Source organism: Rhinoderma darwinii, chromosome 3 (genome assembly GCF_050947455.1).
Source record: "Rhinoderma darwinii isolate aRhiDar2 chromosome 3, aRhiDar2.hap1, whole genome shotgun sequence".
In the NCBI taxonomy this organism is placed as follows: Eukaryota; Metazoa; Chordata; class Amphibia; order Anura; family Rhinodermatidae; genus Rhinoderma; species Rhinoderma darwinii.
This window is the reverse complement of record NC_134689.1, coordinates 115,593,293-115,618,417: the sequence shown is the minus strand read 5'-3', so window position 1 is coordinate 115,618,417 and position 25,125 is coordinate 115,593,293. Positions and strand designations below refer to the sequence as shown.

The window sequence follows — 25,125 nt, the reverse complement described above, 5'->3', positions numbered from 1 at the left end:
AGACCAAAAAAAGAGCAATATTTGATCAACAAAATAAGTTGCATAATAATTTGCACATCGTGAAAAACTTTGTATTAGTAGATAGATAAATAAATAGATAGATAAACATGGAGAGATAATCCTATCCTTTACTGAATAAATGTTTAACCTCCTGATCAAGATTCACTGTACAGGTCAGCCACAAAGCAAACTGAGCTGGGTGGCTAAAATGGTATTGATTTCCATTCAGAAAATGAAGAAGGTCCATGGAACGGCGGTTGAACATGATGGCAGATTCATCTATCAGGTGATAATTAATGGCTTATTGCCATAGTATGAGTTCTATCCACCAAGAAATTGTAGGTCTTCTCACCTTGTACTCTGCAATAAAGAAGAGTGAGATGTGGTAAATGGCTGACCATACAGGCAGATACAAGTGATTAATGCTAGATGGGGAACTGGTACGATTGCGGTGGCTTTAGTCGTACATATACTGGGATGCTTTAGATAATGACAGGTTCATATTGCTGTTCTGTCAGGCACAGAGATGATGCTTTCAGTCATTTTCATGAACATAAGAGTAATAATTTATAACGTGAACCAATCACCCCTGTTTACAGTATTATCTGCATTATAGCACACACAGCTTTTACCTTTGTAACCGGTATCTGCCCCATAATGTAACTCCATATGATATTATGATCTTCTATATGTCCTGATATGAGCCTCCTATCACCTCAGTCAGGTCTATTCTGCTTCATGCATATGAGAAAGGCCTTCAAGCATGTAGCATATAAAATAAAAAGATAATTACCTCTCATGCCCCAGTTGACAGCGTTGGCACTATCATAATGGAAAAGCTCAGCGCTGGGTGGCTGTAAAACATACATGCATGGTAAATAGAGAGCTGCAGTAAATTGCAATAATACCATTAATGTGTCATTTAAGGGCCTGTTCACATCACTGTTCGTTTCCGCCAAGGGGTTCCGTCAGATTAAATGGAAACCTCCGCTTCTGTTTCCCTCACCATTGAACTCAATGGTGACGGAAACCTAGCTAATGGTTTCCGTCAGTCACCGTTGTGACAGGGTTCCGTTGTTCTTGATGGAACCAATAGTGCAGTCGACTGCGCTATTGATTCCGTCAAAACGACGGAACCTTGTCACAACGTGACTGACGGAAACCATTAGCTAGGTTAATGGTGAGGGAAACGGAAGCTGAGGTTTCCGTTTGCCTTTCCGCTGAGGGATTAACCTGATGGAAACCTCAGACGGAACCCCTCAACGGAGGGGCAACGCTTATGTGAACAGGCCCTAATGGGGCTTTGTATCTTTTCTTCAAACATAAATAAATAAAATGTTTCCAAAATGACAGCCAAAATTGCATGTCATACATGAAATTTTGCTGCTTTGTGTTTGGACAAGACATAATGGATAAGGGTTTGTCCACATGTAACGGAATTGCTGCGTATTTTCTCTCCGGGAACTGCAGACGGAAAATACGCAGCAGAATACAGTAGCAGCAAAGTGGGTAAGATTTGACAAATCTTATCCACATGCTGCGTAAAATTTCCGTTCAGAAATTGACCTGCGGTGCCTATTTTTTGTACTGGAGCATGTCAATTCCTGCTGTGAAATGTGGACAGAATTGATGCGTTTTTCAGAGGACATGTCACATCTCCCAGCATTGAAAAAACCGCAGCAAAATCCGCACCATTTTCTGCAGTAAAAAACGCAGATAATAGCAAACGGTTATATAAGAAAAACGTATAGTCACAGAAAAAACCGAGTGATCAAAAACTGACACAATAAAATGTACACTTTTACTTCATATTGATAAAAAAGGAGGTTGTCCTTTAAAAAAAGGGGGCGGGTCAAAAAATGCTATAGGGGCAAACAAACTGACCCTGTTAAACCCTACCAGGTCACCCTGCCTATAGAGAGCAACGCCCCTACTGAAGGAACGGCCCCAACCTCTAACCTATACCCTAGAGAATGGGTGGGGTGTAAACACAGTGAGATTTGGTGTGATACAAATAGGTCAAAAAAAAGAAGAAAAAAAACAGCAGTGCAGTATTCGGATAAATAACATACTGGCCTATATCCCTCAAGGATGGAAAAGGTGTATTGTAAAAAGTAATAATATACACAAATACTACATTCCAGATCTCATTGGCTTTATGTTTCTCTCATAGAAGGGGGTAATGCACATAAAACAGAAACAAATAGGTACAGATAATAAACACAGTTCCAACGCGTTTCCCCTGGTAAAATGACAGGTCCATCAGGGAACCACATAATAAAAAAAACAGATTGTCAGCAGGATAACTGGTGAAACCTGACAGAAAAGCTGGATCAAGGAGCTGTTAGAATGTATAAGCTGCCCAATATATTTGACAGGTGAACAAGGAAAAATAGAAAACTCTTCAGTACTTGTCTGTGTCATTTGTATGTTGCTACTCCCCCTGTCACCATGTCAAGTCTGCCATAGACCGCTGGTAGGTCTGATCATATCCAGTGGAGATAGCCCAGAGATGAGGATGGAGATCCCTCACTGTGGATGGTGATGGATGTGCTGATGACAAGCTCAGTAGTATTTGTGTATATTATTACTTTTTACAATACACCTTCTCCATCCTTGAGGAATATAGGCCAGAGTATGTTATTTATCTGAATACTGCACTGCTTTTTTCTTCTTTTTTTGACCTATTGGTATTACACCAAATCTCACTGTGTGTTTACACCCCACCCATTCTCAGACTATCAAATCGGATAGGCCATGAACAGGGCAGGGCGTCTAGGGTATAGGTTAGAGGTCTGGGCCGTTCCTTCAGTAGGGGCGTTGCTCTCTTTAGGCAGGGTGACCTGGTAGGGTTTAACAGGGTCAGTTTGTTTGCCCCTATAGCATTTTTTGACCCGCCCCCTTTTTTTAAAGGACAACCTCCTTTTTTCTCAATATGAAGTAAAAGAAAGTGTAGAAATTTTCTGAAGCAATTCTGTTACGTGTGGACAAGCCCTAAGAGTATATACCTTCCTATCTTAATGCATACAGAAATAGTGGGGGAGATTTACTAAGCAAAAAAAAAAAACATTCTGCCACAAATTGTGCCACAATTATATTATGTTTTTGATACTTTTGACACCGTTCACAAAAGTTTTAAAGAGAAAAAATAGCGTGGCTATAAGAGAAGTAATAAAAAATGCTTCAATTTTATTTTGGTGCAAAATATTGGTTCAACCTTTTCACTACCAATGGCATATGTAGTACTTCATAACTTTAAGCATGTGCTGCGACTAGAATATAAGGGCTAGAGCTTAGATCTGGTATCATATTAAATCCCAGAATCATAGCTCCCAAATTTAACAGACGCCCTTTTTTAAAGTCTGAGAGCAAAAGGAAACGTGTGTCGTGTTATCACCCTGCCTTTCCAAACAGGGAGGATATGGGCTGATTGTCATGTGTAAATAGAGAGATGTGCTGCTAACTTTTGCTCTGTTTGTATAGAGCATACGAGCGCTGATCGACAAGTGATCAGCGCTCATTTAAAGATGGCAAACACGGGCGAATATCTGCCATGCTCAGTGAGAAGATGAGCAGATGCATATCTAATCACCCCCTGTGGCTAGTCAGTCCACTTGTCGACTCATAGATGTTTGATCTCTTCAGTTTTGATAATTTTGTAAAGATATGTTCATGCACACACAGGCATTAGCAGCAATAAATGCTGCACATTTTGAACTTTCATTTGGAGGATTTGTTGTGCGTCCCAGGCTGTGCTTTGATCAGACTTCTAGCCACAAACATGAATTTGTATGCATTTTTTTGCAAAATGTTAAAGGGGTTGTCTGGTTATGGGTTACTACAGCTCTGCTCCTATTCAAGTAAAAAGGGACAGAGTTGCAGTACTGCAGCACGGCAGTTATACTGTGAACAGAGCCATCTGCTTCCAACATCGACCCCTGCATAGCTTATGGTGCCAGAGGCAGCCAGAACAGCTGATCATGTGATTCCAGGTGCCGGACCCCACCGATCATATACTGATGAGCTATCCTGTATATTTTCATAAAATATATGTGTACAGGGGTAAAATTGTTTTATTTTATAGTTTTATATGTGTTTGTCAAAATTGAGAACATTGTCGCGGCAGTGAAAGTGTTAAAGTATGGTGGCAACGTAGTAGCATAAGGAAGAGAAAAGCGTCTAACATGTTTAATGAGTTTTGTCAAATTTATCATTCTGCGTGCACCATTCTTTTGTCACCTTATAAAATGTCGTATTTTACAACAATATTGATAAATCTCCCCCACTGTTTCTAAGCCTCACTGTCAGTTTCAGGTATTTGCTTCTCCCAATAGACACTGTACTGTACCCTGTGAAGTCCATTCCTCCGGTATGCAGGGAGTGAAGCAGATTTAGAGATCAGGGGATCTGGAAAAATATACAGAATGTTTCAATAGATAATTACAATGGGTTTTGTTTTTCAAAATATGTAAAAATTTATGTTTTAGGCCCAGTTCACATCTCGCACAGCTCCTGGGCGTACATACTAAGCTATCCTTAGGGTTCCCTTAGCCCGATGGAGGCCAACAGAGTGTTCTTTTGGCCTCCATCAGGCTTATGTTTGTATATATATATATATATATATATATATATATATTTATATCTATGTATATAGATATATATCTATATATCTATATCTATATATACAGTGAAGGAAATAAGTATTTGACCCCTTGCTGATTTTGTAAGTTTGCCCACTGTCAAAGACATGAACAGTCTAGAATTTTTAGGCTAGGTTAATTTTACCAGTGAGAGATAGATTATATAAAAAAAAAAAACAGAAAATCACATTGTCAAAATTATATATATTTATTTGCATTGTGCACAGAGAAATAAGTATTTGTTCCCTTTGGCAAAACCCTTGTTGGCAAGCACAGCAGTCAGACGTTTTTCATAGTTGATGATGAGGTTTGCACACATGTTAGATGGAATTTTGGCCCACTCCTCTTTGCAGATCATGTGTAAATCATTAAGATTTCGAGGCTGTCGCTTGGCGACTCGGATCTTCAGCTCCCTCCATAAGTTTTCTATGGGATTAAGGTCTGGAGACTGGCTAGGCCACTCCATGACCTTAAGGTGCTTCTTTTTGAGCCACTCCTTTGTTGCCTTGGCTGTATGTTTCGGGTCATTGTCGTGCTGGAAGACCCAGCCACGAGCCATTTTTAATGTCCCGGTGGAGGGAAGGAGGTTGTCACTCAGGATTTGACGGTACATGGCTCCATCCATTCTCCCATTGATGCGGTGAAGTAGTCCTGTGCCCTTAGCAGAGAAACACCCCCAAAACATAATGTTTCCACCTCCATGCTTGACAGTGGGGACGGTGTTCTTTGGGTCATAGGCAGCATTTCTCTTCCTCCAAACACGGCGAGTTGAGTTAATGCCAAAGAGCTCATTTTTAGTCTCATCTGACCACAGCACCTTCTCCCAATCACTCTCAGAATCATCCAGATGTTCATTTGCACACTTCAGATGGGCCTGTACATGTGCCTTCTTGAGCAGGGGGACCTTGCGGGCACTGCAGGATTTTAATCTATTACGGCGTAATGTGTTACCAATGGTTTTCTTGGTGACTGTGGTCCCAGCTGCCTTGAGATCATTAACAAGTTCCCCCGTGTAGTTTTCGGTTGAGCTCCCACCTTCCTCAGGATCAAGGATACCCCACGAGGTGAGATTTTGCATGGAGCCCCAGATCGATGTCGATTGACAGTCATTTTATATGTCTTCCATTTTCTTACTATTGCACCAACAGTTGTCTCCTTCTCACCCAGCGTCTTACTTATGGTTTTGGAGCCCATTCCAGCCTTGTGCAGGTCTATGATCTTGTCCCTGACATCCTTAGAAAGCTCTTTTGTCTTGCCCATGTTGTAGAGGTTAGAGTCAGACTGAATAATTGAGTCTGTGGACAGGAGTCTTTTATACAGGTGACCATTTAAGACAGCTGTCTTTAATGCAGGCACCAAGTTGATTTGGAGCGTGTAACTGGTCTGGAGGAGGCTGAACTCTTAATGGTTGGTAGGGGATCAAATACTTATTTCTCTGTGCACATTGCAAATAAATATATATAATTTTGACAATGTGATTTTCTGTTTTTTTTTATATAATCTATATCTCACTGGTAAAATTAACCTAGCCTAAAAATTCTAGACTGTTCATTTCTTTGACAGTGGTCAAACTTACAAAATCAGCAAGGGATCAAATACTTATTTCCTTCACTGTATATATATATATATATATATATATATATATATATATATATATATGGAATAGCGTAGAAGTCTACACTGTTCCATCTAGCAGGGTGGCGTAAAAAAACCATATACCGAAAGGTTTTACATTTTTTTTAACATGGGAGCCTAGAGGTGATATATACCACTGTATTGCATACATCACAGGCATCCATTAAACGTATATGTATTCAATAGCTTTTTATAACGAATGCCATAGTAGCCAAATTGGACCGATGCCTGTGATGGATGCCATCTGTCACCTATACGCTATTATGCCATTCGTTTAATGGTTATGTCATGAAAAGGTCACGAGAGTTCATGACGTATACATTAAAAATATCCCATTTTAGTCTAAGGGTGACAGATGCCACTGTTAGACGTCCGTCACAGCCTATGTCTAACATTTACACCAGGAGCTTTTACTGGGGTATACTCTACATGTAAAGAAAAATTGTGATGTGGGGCCTTTTTAATTGAAAAATGTTAAACATGTTCGCCACCATCCAGAATTACTACAGTAACTTCAGTATTTTGGATGTCATAAAGCTTACGGACCTGAGTTTAAAAGAAACACATAGAAATTCCTGATTTGATTTGAAAGAATTGTTGCCGCAGGTACTAGTTGTACGCTGATATTTAAGTTTATGTACCTTTTTTATTTTAGGTTTAGACATTTCATATGGATAAGCAGTGTTTATGCACTGTATTTAGGAGCAAAAAGAACTGTGTTCAATTCAGGAGGGTTATTGTACTTACCACTGTCTGCGAGGTAACACTTATTTGGAGCTGTAAAACCAAATGAGAGCTGTATTTATCCACTGCATTGTTCCTGAAGATGCACACTGATGTTTGTAGACAACATACAGTAATGATACATCATGTTCCCGTTGGCTTTCTATTATGTTCCTCTTACTATCATATATGAAATATTTTCCCTACACATGATCTGCCTCTGTTCCCTTCTTATTTCTCCTCTGCTCCTTACCAAGCCTACATCATGACAGACAAGAGCAGACCATTAACTATTTAATACTAGTACATTATAGTGCCGCTATATATTTGGGCAGTAAGTGTTCTCCTGGCACCTTGATTTGCTCTATAGTCCAGTGACTGTTTGCTTTTAACCATTTTCGCCAACACTTTGCATTGTGTGTGGTGGTTTCAGACTTGTGTATAACTACTCACTGTGTATGGCTACTCAGCCATGGAAACAAATCACAATGATCATTTCTTATGCGGACGTTGCTTCAATAGGCCTAGACATTTCCAGCTCCCATTAACAGCAGTTACAGCTGAATGGGCAGCACCAAGGGACAGAAATATGATGCCACATTGGAAGTCACTAAGCTCTTCAGTACAATCCAGTCTACTGCTAATATATGTCTATGAAGATTACACTGCTGTATGCTGGATTTTATGTACCCGTTGAAGTGCACTAAATAGAACAGTGTCTCCCCCTTTGGCCATGAAGTATACCTTTGTATATCTATATATAAATACCTTCTTGTGTATAGTGTTATGTGCTCAGGTGGTATAATAAAATAACAAAATCCAAACAGATACTCTTTGAATACTACTAAATGTACATAATTCTTCAAGTAAGTTTTTTCTTACATCCATTATCATAGCCAACATTGTGCAGAGCTTCTTTACTGCCTGCCGAACTTCGAGGAGGGGTCCAGGGATCGATATATGACCGAGCCTTCATTTCCTCCTTGAGGATCATTCTCCCAATCCCTCCCTGGAGCTACAATATATAGAAAAGATATATTTGGTTTCGTTATATCCACAGACAGTTCTGGGTTCCCAAGATTAAATATGCCTTGCCACAAAGCTCAGTTATGTCATTACCCTTATGTAAATCAAAAGATTTCTGTAACTCCAATTTATTTCAATAGAGAGAGAGACTGCCCATGTGCCTTCACTCCCCCAGTGAACTGGGCAGTTATTGGAATTGATAACCAACAATACCTTGTGCATACTTCGATCAAAACCATCCTCCTCTCCTCCTGAGGAAAACCTCCGCGCTCGAGGCACTGCAGGACAAATGAGAAAGAGTCAAATACACTTTGTTTTACTTGTTTTTGTAAGCTGTAAAACAATGGAGTGAATTGTGACTAGTACACAGCATGTAGGGTGACCACAGCGCCAAGCCGTTCCTATCACAACAAATTTAACAGGCGCTCCAGGCATTACAATGATTCATAGATTTATAGACAAAGATTTATAGATATATAGAAAGACCTTTGTAATATGGGGGATTATACATTGGAACATTCTCTAAAAACTACTCTCGGTACTAGTTTTCACACTGTTACTATTACATTACTGGGACATTGATTGGTTGTACAAGACGATAAATGTCCATGTGTTACTTATGAATCTGACGTTACTTCAATCACAAGTGCTTTTGTGGGTTTCCTCAGGGTTCTCCAGTTTCGTCCCCTTCTCTAAAAGCATATTGATGGCTCAATTGGATTCCAATGAATAATAATGAAACCTATTGCTATCAGGGCACTTTTGGTCCTCTAGTAAGATGCTGGAAATGAATGTTGCTTACTCTTTGGAGAATACATCCAATACTCGGGCTCGGACTGATAATAAGGATCAGGAGAATACGGAGACAGATATTTTGAGGACTGCATAAGATCATCACTTGTTTTGCTTTTCGTTGCTTCATTGGGATCATCTAATAAAAAACACAGTAAATAATCATATGGAGCTGAACAGCTGAACTTCAGATAATGTCATAATACAATAATAAACTTATCAACTTATTAAAGTTTTATGAGTGGGCGGGATCTCTGTGGGACACATGATCGTTGGTGTAAAGGAGCCATTGGCACCCTGCCCTACAGTCCACTGCGTATGCTGCTAGCTTCTTTGTGTCAGCAGCTTAGGTGCTTCTCACCATTCCTGGCAGCATAAGGCTTTTTCACAAGGAGCACATATATATATATATATATATATACACACATTTATATATACGGTACTGTGCAAAAGATTGTCAGTTGTGGAAAAATGCTGCAAAGTAAGAGTGCTTTCAAAAATAGAAGTATTAATATTTTTTTTTATCAATTAACAAAATACAAAGTGAATTAACAGAAGAGAAATCTAAGTCAAATCAATATTTGGTGTGACCACCCTTTGCCTTCAAAACGGAATCAATTCTTCTAGGTATACTTGCACAGAGTCATGGATTTTGTAGGATTATAGTCAGATGCATTATTAATCAATTATACCAAACAGGTGATAATGATCATCATTTTCAGATGTAGGTTGAAACACAGTCATTTACCTGTAACAGAAACAGCTGTGTAGGAGACTTAAAACTGCGTTCGGAAACAAGGCCAAGCGACTCAACTATGCAAAAAAACATAGGAACTGGGGTGCAGAAAAATGGTAACAGGTGCTTTGTATTGATGAGTCAAAATTTGAAATATTTGGCTGTAACAGAAGGCAGTTTATAGGCTGGAGAGCAGTACAATAATGAGTGTCTGCTGGCAACAGTGGAGCATGGTGGAGGTTCCTTGCAAGTTTGGGGCTGCATTTCAGTAAATGGAGTTGTTGATTTGTTCAGGAATAATGGTGTCCTTAGTGCTGAGAAATACAGGCAGATACTTATCCATCATGCAATACCATCAGGGAGTCGTCTGATTTGCTCCAAATTCATTCCGCAGCAGGACAACAGCCCCAAACATACAGCCAATGTCATTAAAGGGTAACTAAACCTTCAACAAACTTCTGACATGTCAGAAGTTTTGATTGGTGGGGGTCTGAGCACTGAGACCCCCACCAATCGCTAAAACAAAGCGTCAGAAGTACTCGTGTGAGCGCTGAGCCGCTTAGTTTATACTCAGCTGGAAAGCTGATGTAGCGGAGTACGGGCCCATATACTTTCTATTGAGCCCGTACACCGCTACATTGAACGTTTAGTTACCCTTTAAGAACTATCTTCAGCGTAAAGAAGTACAAGGAGCAATGGAGGTGAAGATATGGCCCCCACAGAGTCCTGATCTCAACATCATCGGCTCTGTCTGGGATTACATAAAGATACAGAAGGATTCGAAGAAGCCACATCCACAGAGGGTCTGTGGTTAGTTTTCCAAGATGTTTGTTAAACCTCCCTGCTGAGTTCCTTCAAAAACTGTGTGTTAGGCTGGATTCACAAGAGGACATTACGTCCGTAATTGACGGACGTATTTCAGCCGCAAGTCCCGGACCGAACACAGTGCAGGGAGCCGGGCTCCTAGCATCAGGGCCGCCATCAGGGGGGTACTGGGGGTACTGCAGTGAGGGGCCCGGGCATAAATTTAAAAAAAAGGGGCCCGCACTCTGCCGCTGGAATTAATATACTCACGGCAGTGTGGCTCTTACGATTTCATTACGGTGAAAGGAACAGGTCCCATCACGAAGCAGGGGCCCGTTCATTACATCAGAATAAAACAGTAAGGGCCCGCTGGAGAGTGAGATGTGCCCGCCCCTCCTCCTCCACAACAGCGTGACAGCGTGTGGGGTGTAGACATCACAGCAGCGGGAGTTATGAGCTCAGCCTCGGAGGATACGTCCAGCAGCAGCAGTCGTTGTCTTCTTCAGACACAGTGAGTACTGAGTTATGTCTGTGTCCGGCTGCTGCTGCCCGGAGCCTCCTGAAAAAATCTCCTCCTGCCCGCATAGAAAGTAAATATCTTACCCACCTCTGTATTATGTTAACACCGCAGCATAGGATTGTATCAGCTCTGCGGCTCTTATCTCCCGTCCTGTGTAACATGTGACAATAAACCTGTCTTCTCCCTCTGTTTACACAGGACAGGAGAAAAGAGCCGTCGTAGAGCTGATAGTGATACAATCCTATGCTGCAGTGTAAACTAATACAGACGTGGGGAAGATTTTTGCTTTCTATGGGGAGGGGGTAGAGTTAGATGATAATGGGGGCAGGGAGATGATAATGGGGGCAGGGAGATGATAATGGGGGCAGGGAGATGATAATGGGGCAGGGAGATGATAATGGGGCAGGGAGATGATAATGGGGCAGGGAGATGATAATGGGGGCAGGGAGATGATAATGGGGGCAGGGAGATGATAATGGGGGCAGGGAGATGATAATGGGGCAGGGAGATGATAATGGGGGCAGGGAGATGATAATGGGGGCAGGGAGATGATAATGGGGGCAGGGAGATGATAATGGGGGCAGGGATATGATAATGGAGCAGGGAGATGATAATGGGGCAGGGAGATGATAATGGGGCAGGGAGATGATAATGGGGGCAGGGAGATGATAATGGGGCAGGAAGATGATAATGGGGGCAGGGAGATGATAATGGGGGCAGGGAGATGATAATGGGGGCAGGGAGATGATAATGGGGTAGGGAGATGATAATGGGGCAGGGAGATGATAATGGGGGCAGGGAGATGATAATGGGGGCAGGGAGATGATAATGGGGGCAGGGAGATGATAATGGGGCAGGGAGATGATAATGGGGGCAGGGAGATGATAATGGGAGCAGGGAGATGATAATGGGGCAGGGAGATGGCATTGGGTAGGGAGGGAAATGATGCTAGAGTGGGAAGGAGATAATAATGGAGGGAGGATGGCACTTGAGTAGGGATGCACGATGCATCAAAACTTCGATACGGTTTCGATACCGTGCACCCCCAAACGGTTCAATACCGTTATTTCATGTATTTCGATACTAAGCTGTGCGGCCGCACAGCTCAATATTGTAATACATGAATGTATGAGAGCGGAGCTGCGGCTGTGTAATACAGTCACGGCCCCGCTCCGGAGTCCTGACATGTGCGCGCCGCCAGGATTATGTGATGCAGCCAGCGCTGCACTAATGAGCGGCGGCACTGAAAACAGAACATGGCGGGCACACTACAAAACACCCCCACATGTTCTGTCTTCAGTGCCTGAACCGCTGCTCATTAGTGCAGCGCCGCCCGCATCACCTCGTGCTGACCGCGTGCAGGGCGGGGCAATGGCTGTATTATACAGCCGCAGTCCCGCTCTATAAAGGCAGAGATCAAAGAAACCTCTCATCTCCGCCGCTATTCCCCTGAATGCTGCGATCAAAGCTGACTGCAGCATTCAGGGGAAAATAAGAATCCCTGTGACGCGATTGAGGGACATACCATATATGGGCAGACAGCCCAAGGTCCAATGAAGGACCCCAGGGCTGTCCTACCATATTTCCTGTTAGGGCATACTCAGGTCTGTCCTAACAACTGCCTGTGTACTATCCGTATATAGATATATACCCGTACATTAAAGTTTAAAAAATAAAGTAAAAACATAAAGTAATGTTAAATAAAAAAAATATACACATACACCTTTTTTACAAAACACATTAAAATAAGTCTCAATACATAAAATATACACACATTCAGTATTGGCGCGGCCGTAATAACCTGCACAACAATTTTTTTGCGTCATTTATGATGTGTACGCTGTAAAAAATAAAATAAAAACTTCTTTCACTTAATAATGTGGGGCACGAGGTGTGATGCTGAATTTAACCTCCATGTGCCTCACATTAATAGTAATTAACCCCATCATGTACCTTACACATTAACCCATTATAATTGAGGAACATGATGGTGTTAATTACTATTAATGTGAGGCACATGGAGGTTAAATTTACCATCACGCCTCACATAAGAAATGGAAGAACTGTTTTGTTTTTTTATGAGGGTATGTTCACACGAGGGTGTCCGTTATGACTGAATTTTCGGGGATGTTTCAGCCTGAAAACATCCCCGTAATATCAGCCGTAACGGCATGTGCAGGCGCTTGAACGCCGCGTCCATTACGGACGTAATTGGTGCTGCTATTCATTGGAGTCAATGAATAACGGCTCCAATTACGGCCAAAGAAGTGACAGGTCACTTCTTTGACGCGGGCGTCTATTTACGCGCCGTCATTTGACAGCGGCGCGTAAATTACGCCTCGTGTGAACAGACAAACGTCTGCCCATTGCTTTCAATGGGCAGATGTTTGTCAGCGCTATTGAGGCACTATTTTCGGACGTAATTCGGGGCAAAAACGCCCGAATTACGTCCGTAAATAGGCCGTGTGAACATACCCTTACTGTTGGCAAAGTATCGCTTTGTTATCGAAATCGCAATACTACACAAAGCATCGGTACCGAAGTCCAAATTCTGGTATCGTGACATCCCTCCACTGGAGGAGGCATTATACAATGGGGGGGGGGGGTAATAATTGGGTGAAAAGTGATGATATCTGAAGGGAGGGGAGAAATTATACATGGGGAGGGGTAGAGGAAGGAGAGAGTATACCTGGGCAGGGGGAGAAAGCTTATACCGGAGGCATAGTTAGCAACAGTCCTGAATTTGCAGGGACTGTCCTGAATCTACAGAGGCAGTCCCGGCAAATTACTGTCCCATACGTGTCTCAGCCACTGCCATATTCAATTGTATCTGCGTCCACAGGATGCAGATACAATTGAATACTATGGCAGAGCAGGAAAGTATCAGCTTCCTGCTCTGCCATTCACCCATCCAGGAGCGAATCCCCGGCCAGAGAGTCGGCAACTCTCTGGCCGGGGATTCCTCTCCTAGAGGTAGCCCCTGAGGTCACTGTCCATATATGGACATATATGTCCATATATGGACAGTGAGGTCAGGGTCTCCTCCTGGGAATCCCCTGTAGAGAGTGCCACACACTCCCCTGTAGTTAGCGCCGAACATACCCCCTGTAGATAGCGCCACACACACACACTCCCCTGTAGATAGTGCCACACACTGCCCCCTGTAGATAGCGCCACACACACCCGCCTGTACATAGCGCCACACACACCCCAGTACATAGTGCCACACATACCCCTGTAGATAGTGCCACACACCCCCCTGTAGATAGTGCCACACACCTCCCCTGTAGATAGCGCCACACACAGCCCCCTGTAGATAGCGCCACACACAACCCCTGTAAATAGCGCTCCACACCCCCTGTAGATAGCGCCACACACACCCCCCTGTAGATAGTGCCACACCCCCCCTGTAGATAGTGCCACACCCCCCCTGTAGATAGTGCCCCACACCCCCCCTGTAGATAGTGCCACACACACCCCCCAGTAGATAGTGCCACACACACCCCCCCCTGTAGATAGTGCCACACACTGCCCCCTGTAGATAGCTCCAGACACAGCCCCCCTGCTAAACTCTGGCCACAGGTAGGGTTTCTGGTGGAAAGGTGTCTGAATTACCTAACAGGTCTGGTCTAGGATCTGAATTTTTTTCTGGTTTGGTGTCTGAATTAATTTTGTTGTGTGGTTTTTACACAGATAACGTGTGTGCAGCGTGTAAAGAGAATGCAAAAGCATCATCCAGACATGCCCGTGGCGGTGGGAGATCTTAGGGACTACATTTTGGTGAGTGACTCTCCTGTGTATAGGGCTTCAGTGCAATGATTTTTGTTTATATTGCCCTCCTACACCCTGACAGATTCTATACACACACACACACACACACACACACACACACACACACACACACACACACACACACAGACTCTTGTCTCTTCCCTGTCATTTCACAGAGCCCCTGTGAGGTTGCGTCTCCCCCCTGGCACTTAGTCTCTCCCCTTTGCCCTCCGACACCCACCTCCTGTCTCTGCCCTGCTCCTCCAAAGAGTTTTCTTTTTAATGTGCCCTACCTCCCGCCCCTTTACATTTCACCCCCCCTCCTAATAACGAGGGGGCGGGGGCCCAGACTCATTGGCAGTATGGGGCCCAGAAATTCCTGATGGCAGCCCTGCCTAGCATCATACTTATGTACGATGCTAGGAGTCCCTGCCTCGCTGCCGGACAACTGTCCCGTACTGAAAACATGATTACAGTACGGGACAGTTGTCCGGCAGCGAGGCAGGGACTCCTAGCATCGTACATAAGTATGATGCTAGGAGCCTGGCTCCCTGCACTGTGTTCGGTCCGGGACTTGCGGCCGAAATAGTAATGTGCTCGTGTGAATCCAGCCTAAGTGTACCTACAAGAATTGATGCTGTTTTGTAGAATAAGGGTGGTCACACCAAATATTGATTTGATTTAGATTTATCTTCTGTTCATTCACTTTTTATTTTGTTGATGAAAAAAAAAACTATTAACACTTTTATCTTTGAAAGCATTCTTACTTTGCAGCATTTTTCCACAACTGCCTGGAACGTTTGCACAGTACTATAGATATGGGACATTTTGGGGACACTATATGACATCATTTTATATTAGGTAATGGGGTGCACTTTATGTATGACGTTATTTACATGGGGCATTTTGGCAAACTATAAATATGACATTTTATATGGGAAAATGTTTGGGGCATTAAGACGTTCTTTTATATGGGCATTCTGGTAGGACCCTCCCTATATATATATATATATATATATATATATATAGCATAATTTTATATAGTGAACTTTGGGGGTATCATTTTATATGGGGCACTTTAGGTGAATAATTTTATATGGTGCATTTTGGGTGGCATAATGGTATATGGGGCACTTTGAGGGGCACTCTGTATGGCATAAATCTATATTGGGCCCTTTAGGATATAATTTTATATGGGGCATCATTTTACATGAGGCATTTTGAGGGGCACTTTGTATGGCATAATTTATATTGGTCACTTTGGGAGACCATATGGCACAATTTTATATGGAGCACCTAGGAGGTCACTATCTACTGTATATTACACAATTTTATATGGGAGACACTGGATTATGGTGCTATTTACTATGGAGCACATGGGGGCCCTATTTGTAGAAATCTATTTACTTTAAGGTATTTTGAGGGGGCACTATGTGTATTGCATTGTTTCCTTTGGGCACTTTAGGAGAGGCACTATGTGCATGTCCCTATTTACTGTGGGGTCCTGAGTGTGTGGCACTATTTTGGGGGGCACTGTGCGTATGGAAGCATTTTCAGGGGCCCTGTTCTGGGGTTCCTCTGCATGGCACTAATATTTCTGGGGTCTATCTTTGCATGGAACTATTTTTTATTTTTTTTGTGGGGGGACTTATATTTTAGTATTATCTTTGGGGGCACTATAGTTGTTACAGAGTTATTATTTATTTGTAGGCAAAATATTTTCTGCAGTATAGTTTTTGGGGACACTAAGCAGCACAGCAGGAACACTATTGAGGGCAGGCACAGTATTGGGGTAGCAGTAGGATTACTTCAACAAAGGGGGCAGCAGGATTGGAATCTTGTGTTGCTTGAGATGTGCTTTTAAAGTGAGGACAATAGAGGGGACATTTCACAGTGTTATATCTTTGTAGCAAACTCATCAGAAGTAAAGCATAGCTGGAAGAAGGCTTCATGATGGTCTGGGCTGGATAGAGAAGATAGGGAAAGTGAACAACCACAATTAGAGAAGACGCCTCCCAAGAGTCGTTGGATTTAATCGTTCATTATTAGGTCTGTACTTGCACCTGATTAGTACTGTATTCTCTTGTATGGTCTACAGCCTGTATAGCGGTGATGTCTGACCACTGCATTGTTACATGTGTTTCATGTGACAGTTACATTCCATTAGAAATCAATGTAAATCTTGAAACAAACCATGACAGTTGTGTGCTGGTCTTACATCACTTACATTGGTTTCTATTGGAATTAAGCTTTATAAAAAGAAAGTCACATCCTGCAACTTGTGTCCCACACTGAGCAGTGTTTGACATTATTTGCCATACATAATACAAACATAATACAGAATTGCAAGTAGGGTTTCTTTAACCTGGAAAAAGATTCAGCTTGCTTTCCTAGTCTAATATCTAAATACTGGGGCCAAGGCATATTGGCTTGTTGGGATCCCATGCTGGCACCCAGCACTTATGGCACATACCAGCCAGCCTTCCTTCTAGCTATGTCCCATCATAACACATTTTAAAAGAAAAAAAAGATATAATGACTAGTGCACATATACAGTATATATATATATATCTATAGAGACACAGAAAAGGAAGACGTAGATGAAGAAGTAGACACACATATGTTTAAGACTTGCAGGCATGTTAGGTATAAGCTGACATAAAATACATGCAGCAAGAGAATGCTGAGGAAGTGGTTATATATAGCAAAGGTCAGCACATTTGTAAGTAAGTGGCTGGACAAGAGCCATGCTTCCAACAGAGAAAAGAAATAAAGTTCTTACTTACACCATGACACAGAGCCGGCCCATCAGAGACAAGGAATGAGAGGTTGGAGAGAAGAGACAGCAACATAGCTTTTAGAGATCTGTCAATGGTCACTGGTATGTGTTTTATTCATGACAAAACCTTCATCAAGACCACCCACCCGCAATAAAGACACATAACTTTTATCTTTCACCTAGGTCGCCGGGCTAACTACTGGTAAGCAGTTCTAAACCATGACACCTTGCAAGGCATTTGAAATATTTCACAGGCTTTACAGGAATTTGCGGTTTCATTTTTGTGCATAGATTTACTTTTACCAAAGAATAAGCCCATTGTAAAGTTTTGATACATTGACTGTCAGCCACTATAAATCCTCCCTGATAACATCAGCCTTATTATAGAAGGTATGTACAGGAGACTGGTACAGGGAGCAGAGGTTCAGTGACTAAGACATAGCTATAGGGCTGGAGCATAGGGAACACTATACCCATAGGATATCTTATACCCCTCTTCTCTGCAGTTGAATATAATACAATACATATAATACTACACTTTTTTTCAGGACGCAGCCGGGTCTTATATGCTGGGAGGGCATGATGTGCTGGCGTTTGGTTTGGAATGTAGAGCAGCCCGCTTTAGCTAACACTAGCGGCGTTACAAATAGGCTGTTATTCGGCAAGATACGCCATGCCTGACGACCAGCACATTATCCCTCCACGTATTACACATAGTACTGACACCCCATGTACTATTCACAGCACTGACCCCTATTCATCACATTTATTTATTTATTTTTATTACATTATTACACAGTTCTGACACTTTCATACATACATATTTATTTTTTACCATCCATTCACACCCTAGCACTTCACTGACACACATTTATCGCACACCTTTGAGCACTTAGTCCGCCACTCCCCTCAAGACTAGTGGGAGGGGCTATCACTATTTAATGCACACTCCTTCTGCAGCATTCTTTGACCCGTCTGCGTCCTGATGGGAACGGGTTTTCACCCACCCACCTACCTAGTGAGTATGGCCTTTTTTGTGGTTTTGATGATATTTATGTCCCATTTTTTCTGTTTGTGTTTTTAAATTAGGAACGAAAAGTTCTGGTTAGGGACTCGCAAGGCACTGGGGACCCTTGACGTTGGGTTGCGAGCTTTGCGTATTTTGGCCAAAATAACAACTAATACCCCATGTTTCATGGATATTTCTTACTACGTATACTACACTTTTTTTCAGGACGCAGCCGGGTCTTATATGCTGGGAGGGCATGATGTGCTGGCGTTTGGTTTGGAATGCAGAGCAGCCCGCTTTAGCTAACACTAGCGGCGTTACAAATAGGCTGTTATTCGGCAAGATACGCCATGCCTGACGACCAGCACATTATCCCTCCACGTATTACACATAGTACTGACACCCCATGTACTATTCACAGCACTGACCCCTATTCATCACATTTATTTATTTATTTTTATTACATTATTACACAGTTCTGACACTTTCATACATACATATTTATTTTTTACCATCCATTCACACCCTAGCACTTCACTGACACACATTTATCGCACACCTTTGAGCACTTAGTCCGCCACTCCCCTCAAGACTAGTGGGAGGGGCTATCACTATTTAATGCACACTCCTTCTGCAGCATTCTTTGACCCGTCTGCGTCCTGATGGGAACGGGTTTTCACCCACCCACCTACCTAGTGAGTATGGCCTTTTTTGTGGTTTTGATGATATTTATGTCCCATTTTTTCTGTTTGTGTTTTTGAATATAATATATGTTCCTATTATCAGTTATTCCAGTTATTCCTAAAGGGTTGTTCAGGATTAGAAACACATTTCTTCCAAAAACAGTGCCACACCTGTCCGTAGGTTGTATCTGGTGTGGCAGCTCTGCTGTATTGAAGTGAATGGGGCTGAGTTGCAATACCAGACACAACCTGTGGACATGTGTGGCGCTGTTGTGAGAAAGCTGTCTTGTTTTTCTAATCCGGGACAACCCCTTTAAATGTCTACCTCTATGGCCACTACTTTGTCACATATTTCCGTTCCTGAGAATCTCCAGAAATATTAAGATATATTTTGGAGTCATATTAATAACCATATAATATCTACATATTTACTTTAGATCATGACGTCTGTACAATACTCTATGAAAGCTGTGTATGGTACTGGAGTTTAGCCACATTCACTTGAATAAGGCCTCATGCCCACTTCAGTTATTTTCTTCAGGGTGCTATCCGTTTTGTTTTAACTGATCGCACCCTGACACATTCATTTTAATGGGGCCATGCACACTTCCGTTGTTTTAACGGAACCGTGTGGCAGTTCCATCAAATATAGGACAGGTCCTACTCGTGTCCGTTTTTGCCGTAACAGTCTCGGCCATTTCATTGATTTGGTCTGTGAAACAACAGACTACACATAGAAGCCATCTGTGTGCGGTTTGTGTTTCACGGATCAGTCATTAACGGCCGTACGACGGCAAACGGAAGTGTGCATGATGCCTAAGGCTGAGCTGCCATATCAGATACTGTCCATGGACAAGAGTGGTGCTGTTTCTGGAAAAAAAAGCAGGCCATTTTTCTAATACTAGTACTAGTACTCTTAGAGAAGTATTAAATATAAAGGGACTGTCCTGGTGAATGGTTCCATTCAAAGCGTTTACGGTTTAGAACTGCTTTACCCACTTGACCTGTTGTCCATAAAAACAGTCCAGAACTACTCTAAACATACAGCAGAACACGTAGCAGAACTTTAGTTTTCTAGTTACACAATATGCCACAAATATTTATTAATCTGCAAACTAATGTTATAATAAAGCATTCCATGGTTAATCAAATGGGTTTATAATTTAAGAAATAATATATCATGCTTCTAAGCTCCAAATCATGCACTGTATGTAACCCATGTTAACCATGCAAAATATGAGTCTTGAATACCAACAGACATGCATCACTGATATCAGAGTAGATAGCACATCAATAGCTAAGCATTGCAATGCATGGAATACAGAAAGGTGTAGCATGCGGTAGGGACCTAACAATACCATGACGCTTATAGATGGGAGGCTTCCGATATATGTTGCTTTCTGCGGCTGCTGTGAGGAAAGGGGAAAAGGAAGACGGAAAGAGGGAGGAAAAAGACAGGAGGAAAAGTGAAAGAAGGAGTGTACAGAACAGAGGGGGAATTCAGGAGACACCGATCCCATGAGACAGAGGCATGACATGACAACAGGGAGAAGACAAGATGAGTTAGAGGAAAAACAGCAGTAAGGTGAGACAAGAAGAACAATGTTCATTCAAGGCTTATGTGACTGATCAGAAAGTTACAGGGAGGATGTGACAGTGCTATTGTCAAGGGAATAATGAAGAAGTTGTGAAGGAAGTGGTACTGGGCGAAAAGCAAAGTGCAAAACATACTTGTGATATCTGTTAATATTAGTTAAAGGGATGGTATTAAATTAGAAAAAAAACCTCTGTCTTTTGCCAGAAAACAAGAACAAGGAGAGTAGTGGGCACCATAATTTGGAAGGGCGCCAGTCAACGTGTGCAATAAACATGTATGAAATGTGTAAAGCAAGGACACACGTATAGCAGACCGCATATCTAGATATGAATGAAAACACTTTATTGCCACAACACAAAAAATACAGTATAAAGCAAACAGACAAAATCTAAAAAAACGTAAAAATGCACAAATATATGCTGGACCACGAACAATGTATGAGGTTAAACCCCTATGGCAATGCAAGGTAGCAAACAAATGCATATACTGATGTAGCCATCTTTATATTTACTCTGATAACTTTATGCAGAATGATATCACACAACAAAAGCAATTGAAAACTCTTTGAAAAAGTCAAGATAAAGGATCTTGCCACTGTGTATTTAATGCTTTAAAAGTCAAGATAAAGACGGCTACATCTGTACAATGTACTAATAAGGTTTCGTTCACATTTGCGCTAGGGCTCCGTTCCGATGAAGCTTTCTGTCGGAACGGAGCCCTGACAGGCAAAAACGGAAACCATAGGTTTCCGTTTCCATCACCATTGATTTCAGTGGTGACGGATCTGGTGCCAATGGTTTCCGTTTGTCTCAGTTGTGCAAGGGTTCCCTAGTTTTGCCGGAATGAATAGCGCAGTCGACTACGGTATTGATTGCTTTAAAACGACGGAACCCATGCACAACTGAGACAAACGGAAACCATTGGCACCAGATCCGTCACCACTGAAATCAATGGTGATGGAAACGGGAACCTATGGTTTCCATTAGTGTCTGTCAGGGCTCCGTCCAGACGGAAAGCTCAGACGGAACGTCGGAACGGAGCTCTAGCACAGATGTAAACGAAGCCTAAATTATACCAAAATACAACTGTGAGGGAGAAGGATGGTGGTGACTATATCACCATTACGACCAACAGGTATTTTGGTGTTTTATACCTTTCATTGTCATAAGGGTTTGTAGCCTTATACATCATTGTAGGGAAACATGTTTGTGTACATAGGAGTATTTTAACCCTGCATATCTCATACATTGTTTTCTATCTGATCGGAGTTGTAGGCTATATAATCAGTCTTTTTCCCATGAGTGATCGTCCTGTGGCCTAACCAGGAGTCAGGACTGTGGTCCAGCACACATACGTGCATTTTTAAGTGTTTTTAAATTTTTTAGAATTTGTCTGTTTGCTTTATACTTAGCATTTTTGTATTTTGTATTGTGCTAAAAAAAATATTTCATTCATATTTAGATGTATAATCTGCTATATGTGTGCCCTTGCGTTACAATTTTTTTTTGCCAGAAAAAAGACACTCTTGTCCATTGGCTATGTCTAGTTTTGTTTTCTCAGCCCAAGTCACTTGAATGAGGCTGAGCTGCAATACCAGTCAAAGCTCGTGAACACGAGTGGCACAGTTTCTAGGAAAAAAAAGGAGATTATTTTTTTCGAATTTTATACAACCACTTTAATGAAGCTCTGTCACCAGATTCTCAAATCCCTATCTCCTATTGCATGTGATCGGCGCTGCAATGTAGATAACAGTAACGTTTTTTTTTAAAAAAAACATTCATTTTTGGCCAAGTTATGAGCTATTTTATATATATGCAAATGAGCTTTGAAATGGACAACTGGGCGTGTTTTTTTTTGTATGTCCAACTGGGCGTGTATTGTGTTTTTAACTGGGCGTGTTTACATGTTTTACTAACTGGGCTTTGTGGAGAGAAGTGTATGATGCTGACGAATCAGTGACCAATCAGCATCATTCACTCCTCTCCATTCATTTACACAGCACATAGTGTTCTTACTAGAACGATGTGCAGCCACATACACAAGTGTCCTGATAATGAATACTCTTGACATCCAGCCTGGACGTCATGTGTATTCAGAATCCTGACACTGCGCATAATCTCGCGAGATTACGAGGTAAACGAGATTTCGTTTCCCTTGCTGGAAATCTCACAGAAAAGATTCAGAAGTGTCAGGATTCTGAATACACATGACATCCAGGCTGGAGGTCATGTGTATTCATTATCAGGACACATGCGCCGATCACATGCAATAGGAGATAGGGATTTGAGAATCTGGTGACAGAGCCTATTTAAATATTTTCTTCTGTTTGTTTTGTGAGAATAGATTATATTGTCTATCTATCTATCTATCTATCTATCTATCTATCTATCTATCTATCTATCTATCTATCTATCTATCTATCTATCTATCTATCTATCTATCTATCTATCTATCTATCTATCTACTTATGTGATGACATTTAAAATAATCTATTCATTGAAACTTAATCGGTATTCTACTTTTCAGATTAAGATTAATCTCTAGTTATACAATATATTATATTATAAACTTCAAAACCACAGAAAAGGCCATGCTTAGGAATTAGGAACGAAAAGTTCTAGTTAGGGACACGCAAGGCACTGGGGACCCTTGACGTTGGGTTGCGAGCTTTGCATATTTTGGCCAAAATAACAACTAATACCCCATGTTTGATGGATATTTTTACTATATATACTTTTCAGGACGCGGCCAGGTCCTACATGCTGGGACAGCATGATGTGCTAGTGTTTGGATTCGCATGCAGAGCAGCCCGCCTTAGCTGACAGCATGGGCGTTACAAATAGGCTATGATACGGCAAGATATGCTATGCCTGACGACTGTCACATTATCCTTCCATGTATTACACATAGTACTGACACCCCATGTACTATTCACAGCACTGACCCCTATTCATCACATTTATTTATCTTTTTATTACATTATCACACACAGTTCTGACACTTCTATAGCACACATTTCTGTTATACCATACATTCACACCCTTGCACTACACTAATATGGACACCCATTTATCGCACACTTGTGAGCACTTATTTCGCCACTCCCCTCAAGACTAGTGGGAGTGGCTATCACTATTTAATGCACTCTCCTTCCGAAGCATTTTTAAATTGTCTGCTGGGAACGGGTTTTCACCCACCCACTTAGTAAGTATGGCCTATTTTGTGGTTTTGAAGTTTATCTATGTCCCATTTTTTCTGCTGGTGTTTTTTTCATATATAATATTATAGTTTGACTATCTCTTTATTTTCCAGATAGCCCCTTTGCTTCCTACCTGGTATGTGGAAATGTCGAGGAGCTTGGTAAAGAGTTGGTGTAGAGCAACGTACATCTACCTGGCTATAATAGGGAGAGTTACGACCACTCTCTGTGCCTGGAAAATGTTTGGTGAATGTGGATTGAAAGGCAGAAAGAATGGATAAGAGTCACAGGGCAACAAGAGAGACATGAAAAAGCAAGAGGAAAGAGGACACACAGTGAGAAATAAGAGAAGAAAAAAGACAAAGCAGAAATAGTGAGATGCTGAGAATCAGTGGGACGTCATAGTCAAGATGGGATGGTTTTGTTGACTCCATCTCGGGCAATGAAGGAGGAAGCTTGTGTAAACTATGTGTATAGGGAATTATACCCATCATGTATGGATTACATAATACTAAAATTATACAGTATAGAGTATATTTCTGTATAGTGATACATGATATCAGTAGCAATAAATGAGGGATGGTCTGTGTTTTTTTTTTTTTTTTTAGCTATGTTCAATACTCAGACAATGGGATATATTTTTGTATTAAAACCCCTGCTCACAGGACAAATACTAGTGAATCTTGGAGCGAAGAATCTAGGAGGTTTTGGCGATGCCCGCATATGGTGCTCTTAGTGGCTGGCAATGTAAATTCTAATTTCTAAGGCCACATTGGTATTAGGTTTATTTTCAATTGAGCAACGTGAACAGTAGACTTGACCACCCTCTAGTGTTAACACAAGGGAAACCTTGGCATCTCCACAATAAAGTCCCAGGATCATCTATCAACCAAAGATAATATAGATAAGGATGCGGCAGAGGGACAGCTAAGAAAATGAAGTGATCATCTACTGGTGAAACTAGAACATATAGTTTAGTAGTAGATGAGAATACATTATGTGGAAAGGGAATGGCTTACCTGACATATAGTAACGCTGGGGAGAGCGTGGCATGGTGAGAGAGATGTCTCGATGACTGTATAGAGGAGAATCAATATATCCTGGGCTTGATGACCTTCTCTGCCGGAGATCCATTCCTTCATAGATATCCTTTGGAAAGCAAGAAAAAGTGAGCGTCAGCTTGATAAAGATGAATGCAGGATATGGTGAAG

The 25,125-nt window shown here is 41.8% G+C and overlaps 1 protein-coding gene and 1 long non-coding RNA gene across 8 annotated transcripts in view; one reads left to right on the top strand and one right to left on the bottom strand.

Annotated features, from left to right (window-relative positions):
- Positions 1 to 25,125, bottom strand: part of ABLIM3 (actin binding LIM protein family member 3) — a 169,945-nt gene that overhangs the window by 7,696 nt on the left and 137,124 nt on the right. Inside the window, exons 11-20 of one of the 7 annotated variants that reach the window (XM_075856595.1) lie at positions 24,934 to 25,063; positions 24,048 to 24,146; positions 20,477 to 20,527; positions 8,827 to 8,940; positions 8,238 to 8,302; positions 7,881 to 8,013; positions 7,023 to 7,052; positions 4,349 to 4,407; positions 794 to 854; positions 353 to 360 (exon numbers count right to left, since the gene is read on the bottom strand). In XM_075856595.1, the coding sequence (XP_075712710.1) occupies positions 353 to 360; positions 794 to 854; positions 4,349 to 4,407; positions 7,023 to 7,052; positions 7,881 to 8,013; positions 8,238 to 8,302; positions 8,827 to 8,940; positions 20,477 to 20,527; positions 24,048 to 24,146; positions 24,934 to 25,063 (750 nt within the window). Of the gene's footprint in view, positions 1 to 133; positions 361 to 793; positions 855 to 4,348; positions 4,408 to 7,022; positions 7,053 to 7,880; positions 8,014 to 8,237; positions 8,303 to 8,826; positions 8,941 to 20,476; positions 20,528 to 24,047; positions 24,147 to 24,933; positions 25,064 to 25,125 lie in introns of those variants that run through there. The other 6 variants (XM_075856594.1, XM_075856591.1, XM_075856592.1 and 3 more) reach the window with 6 other exon arrangements.
- Positions 10,825 to 24,486, top strand: LOC142749051 (uncharacterized). Its single transcript, XR_012882364.1, has 3 exons — positions 10,825 to 10,867; positions 14,570 to 14,656; positions 24,028 to 24,486. It is a non-coding gene; the product is annotated as an uncharacterized LOC142749051 (long non-coding RNA).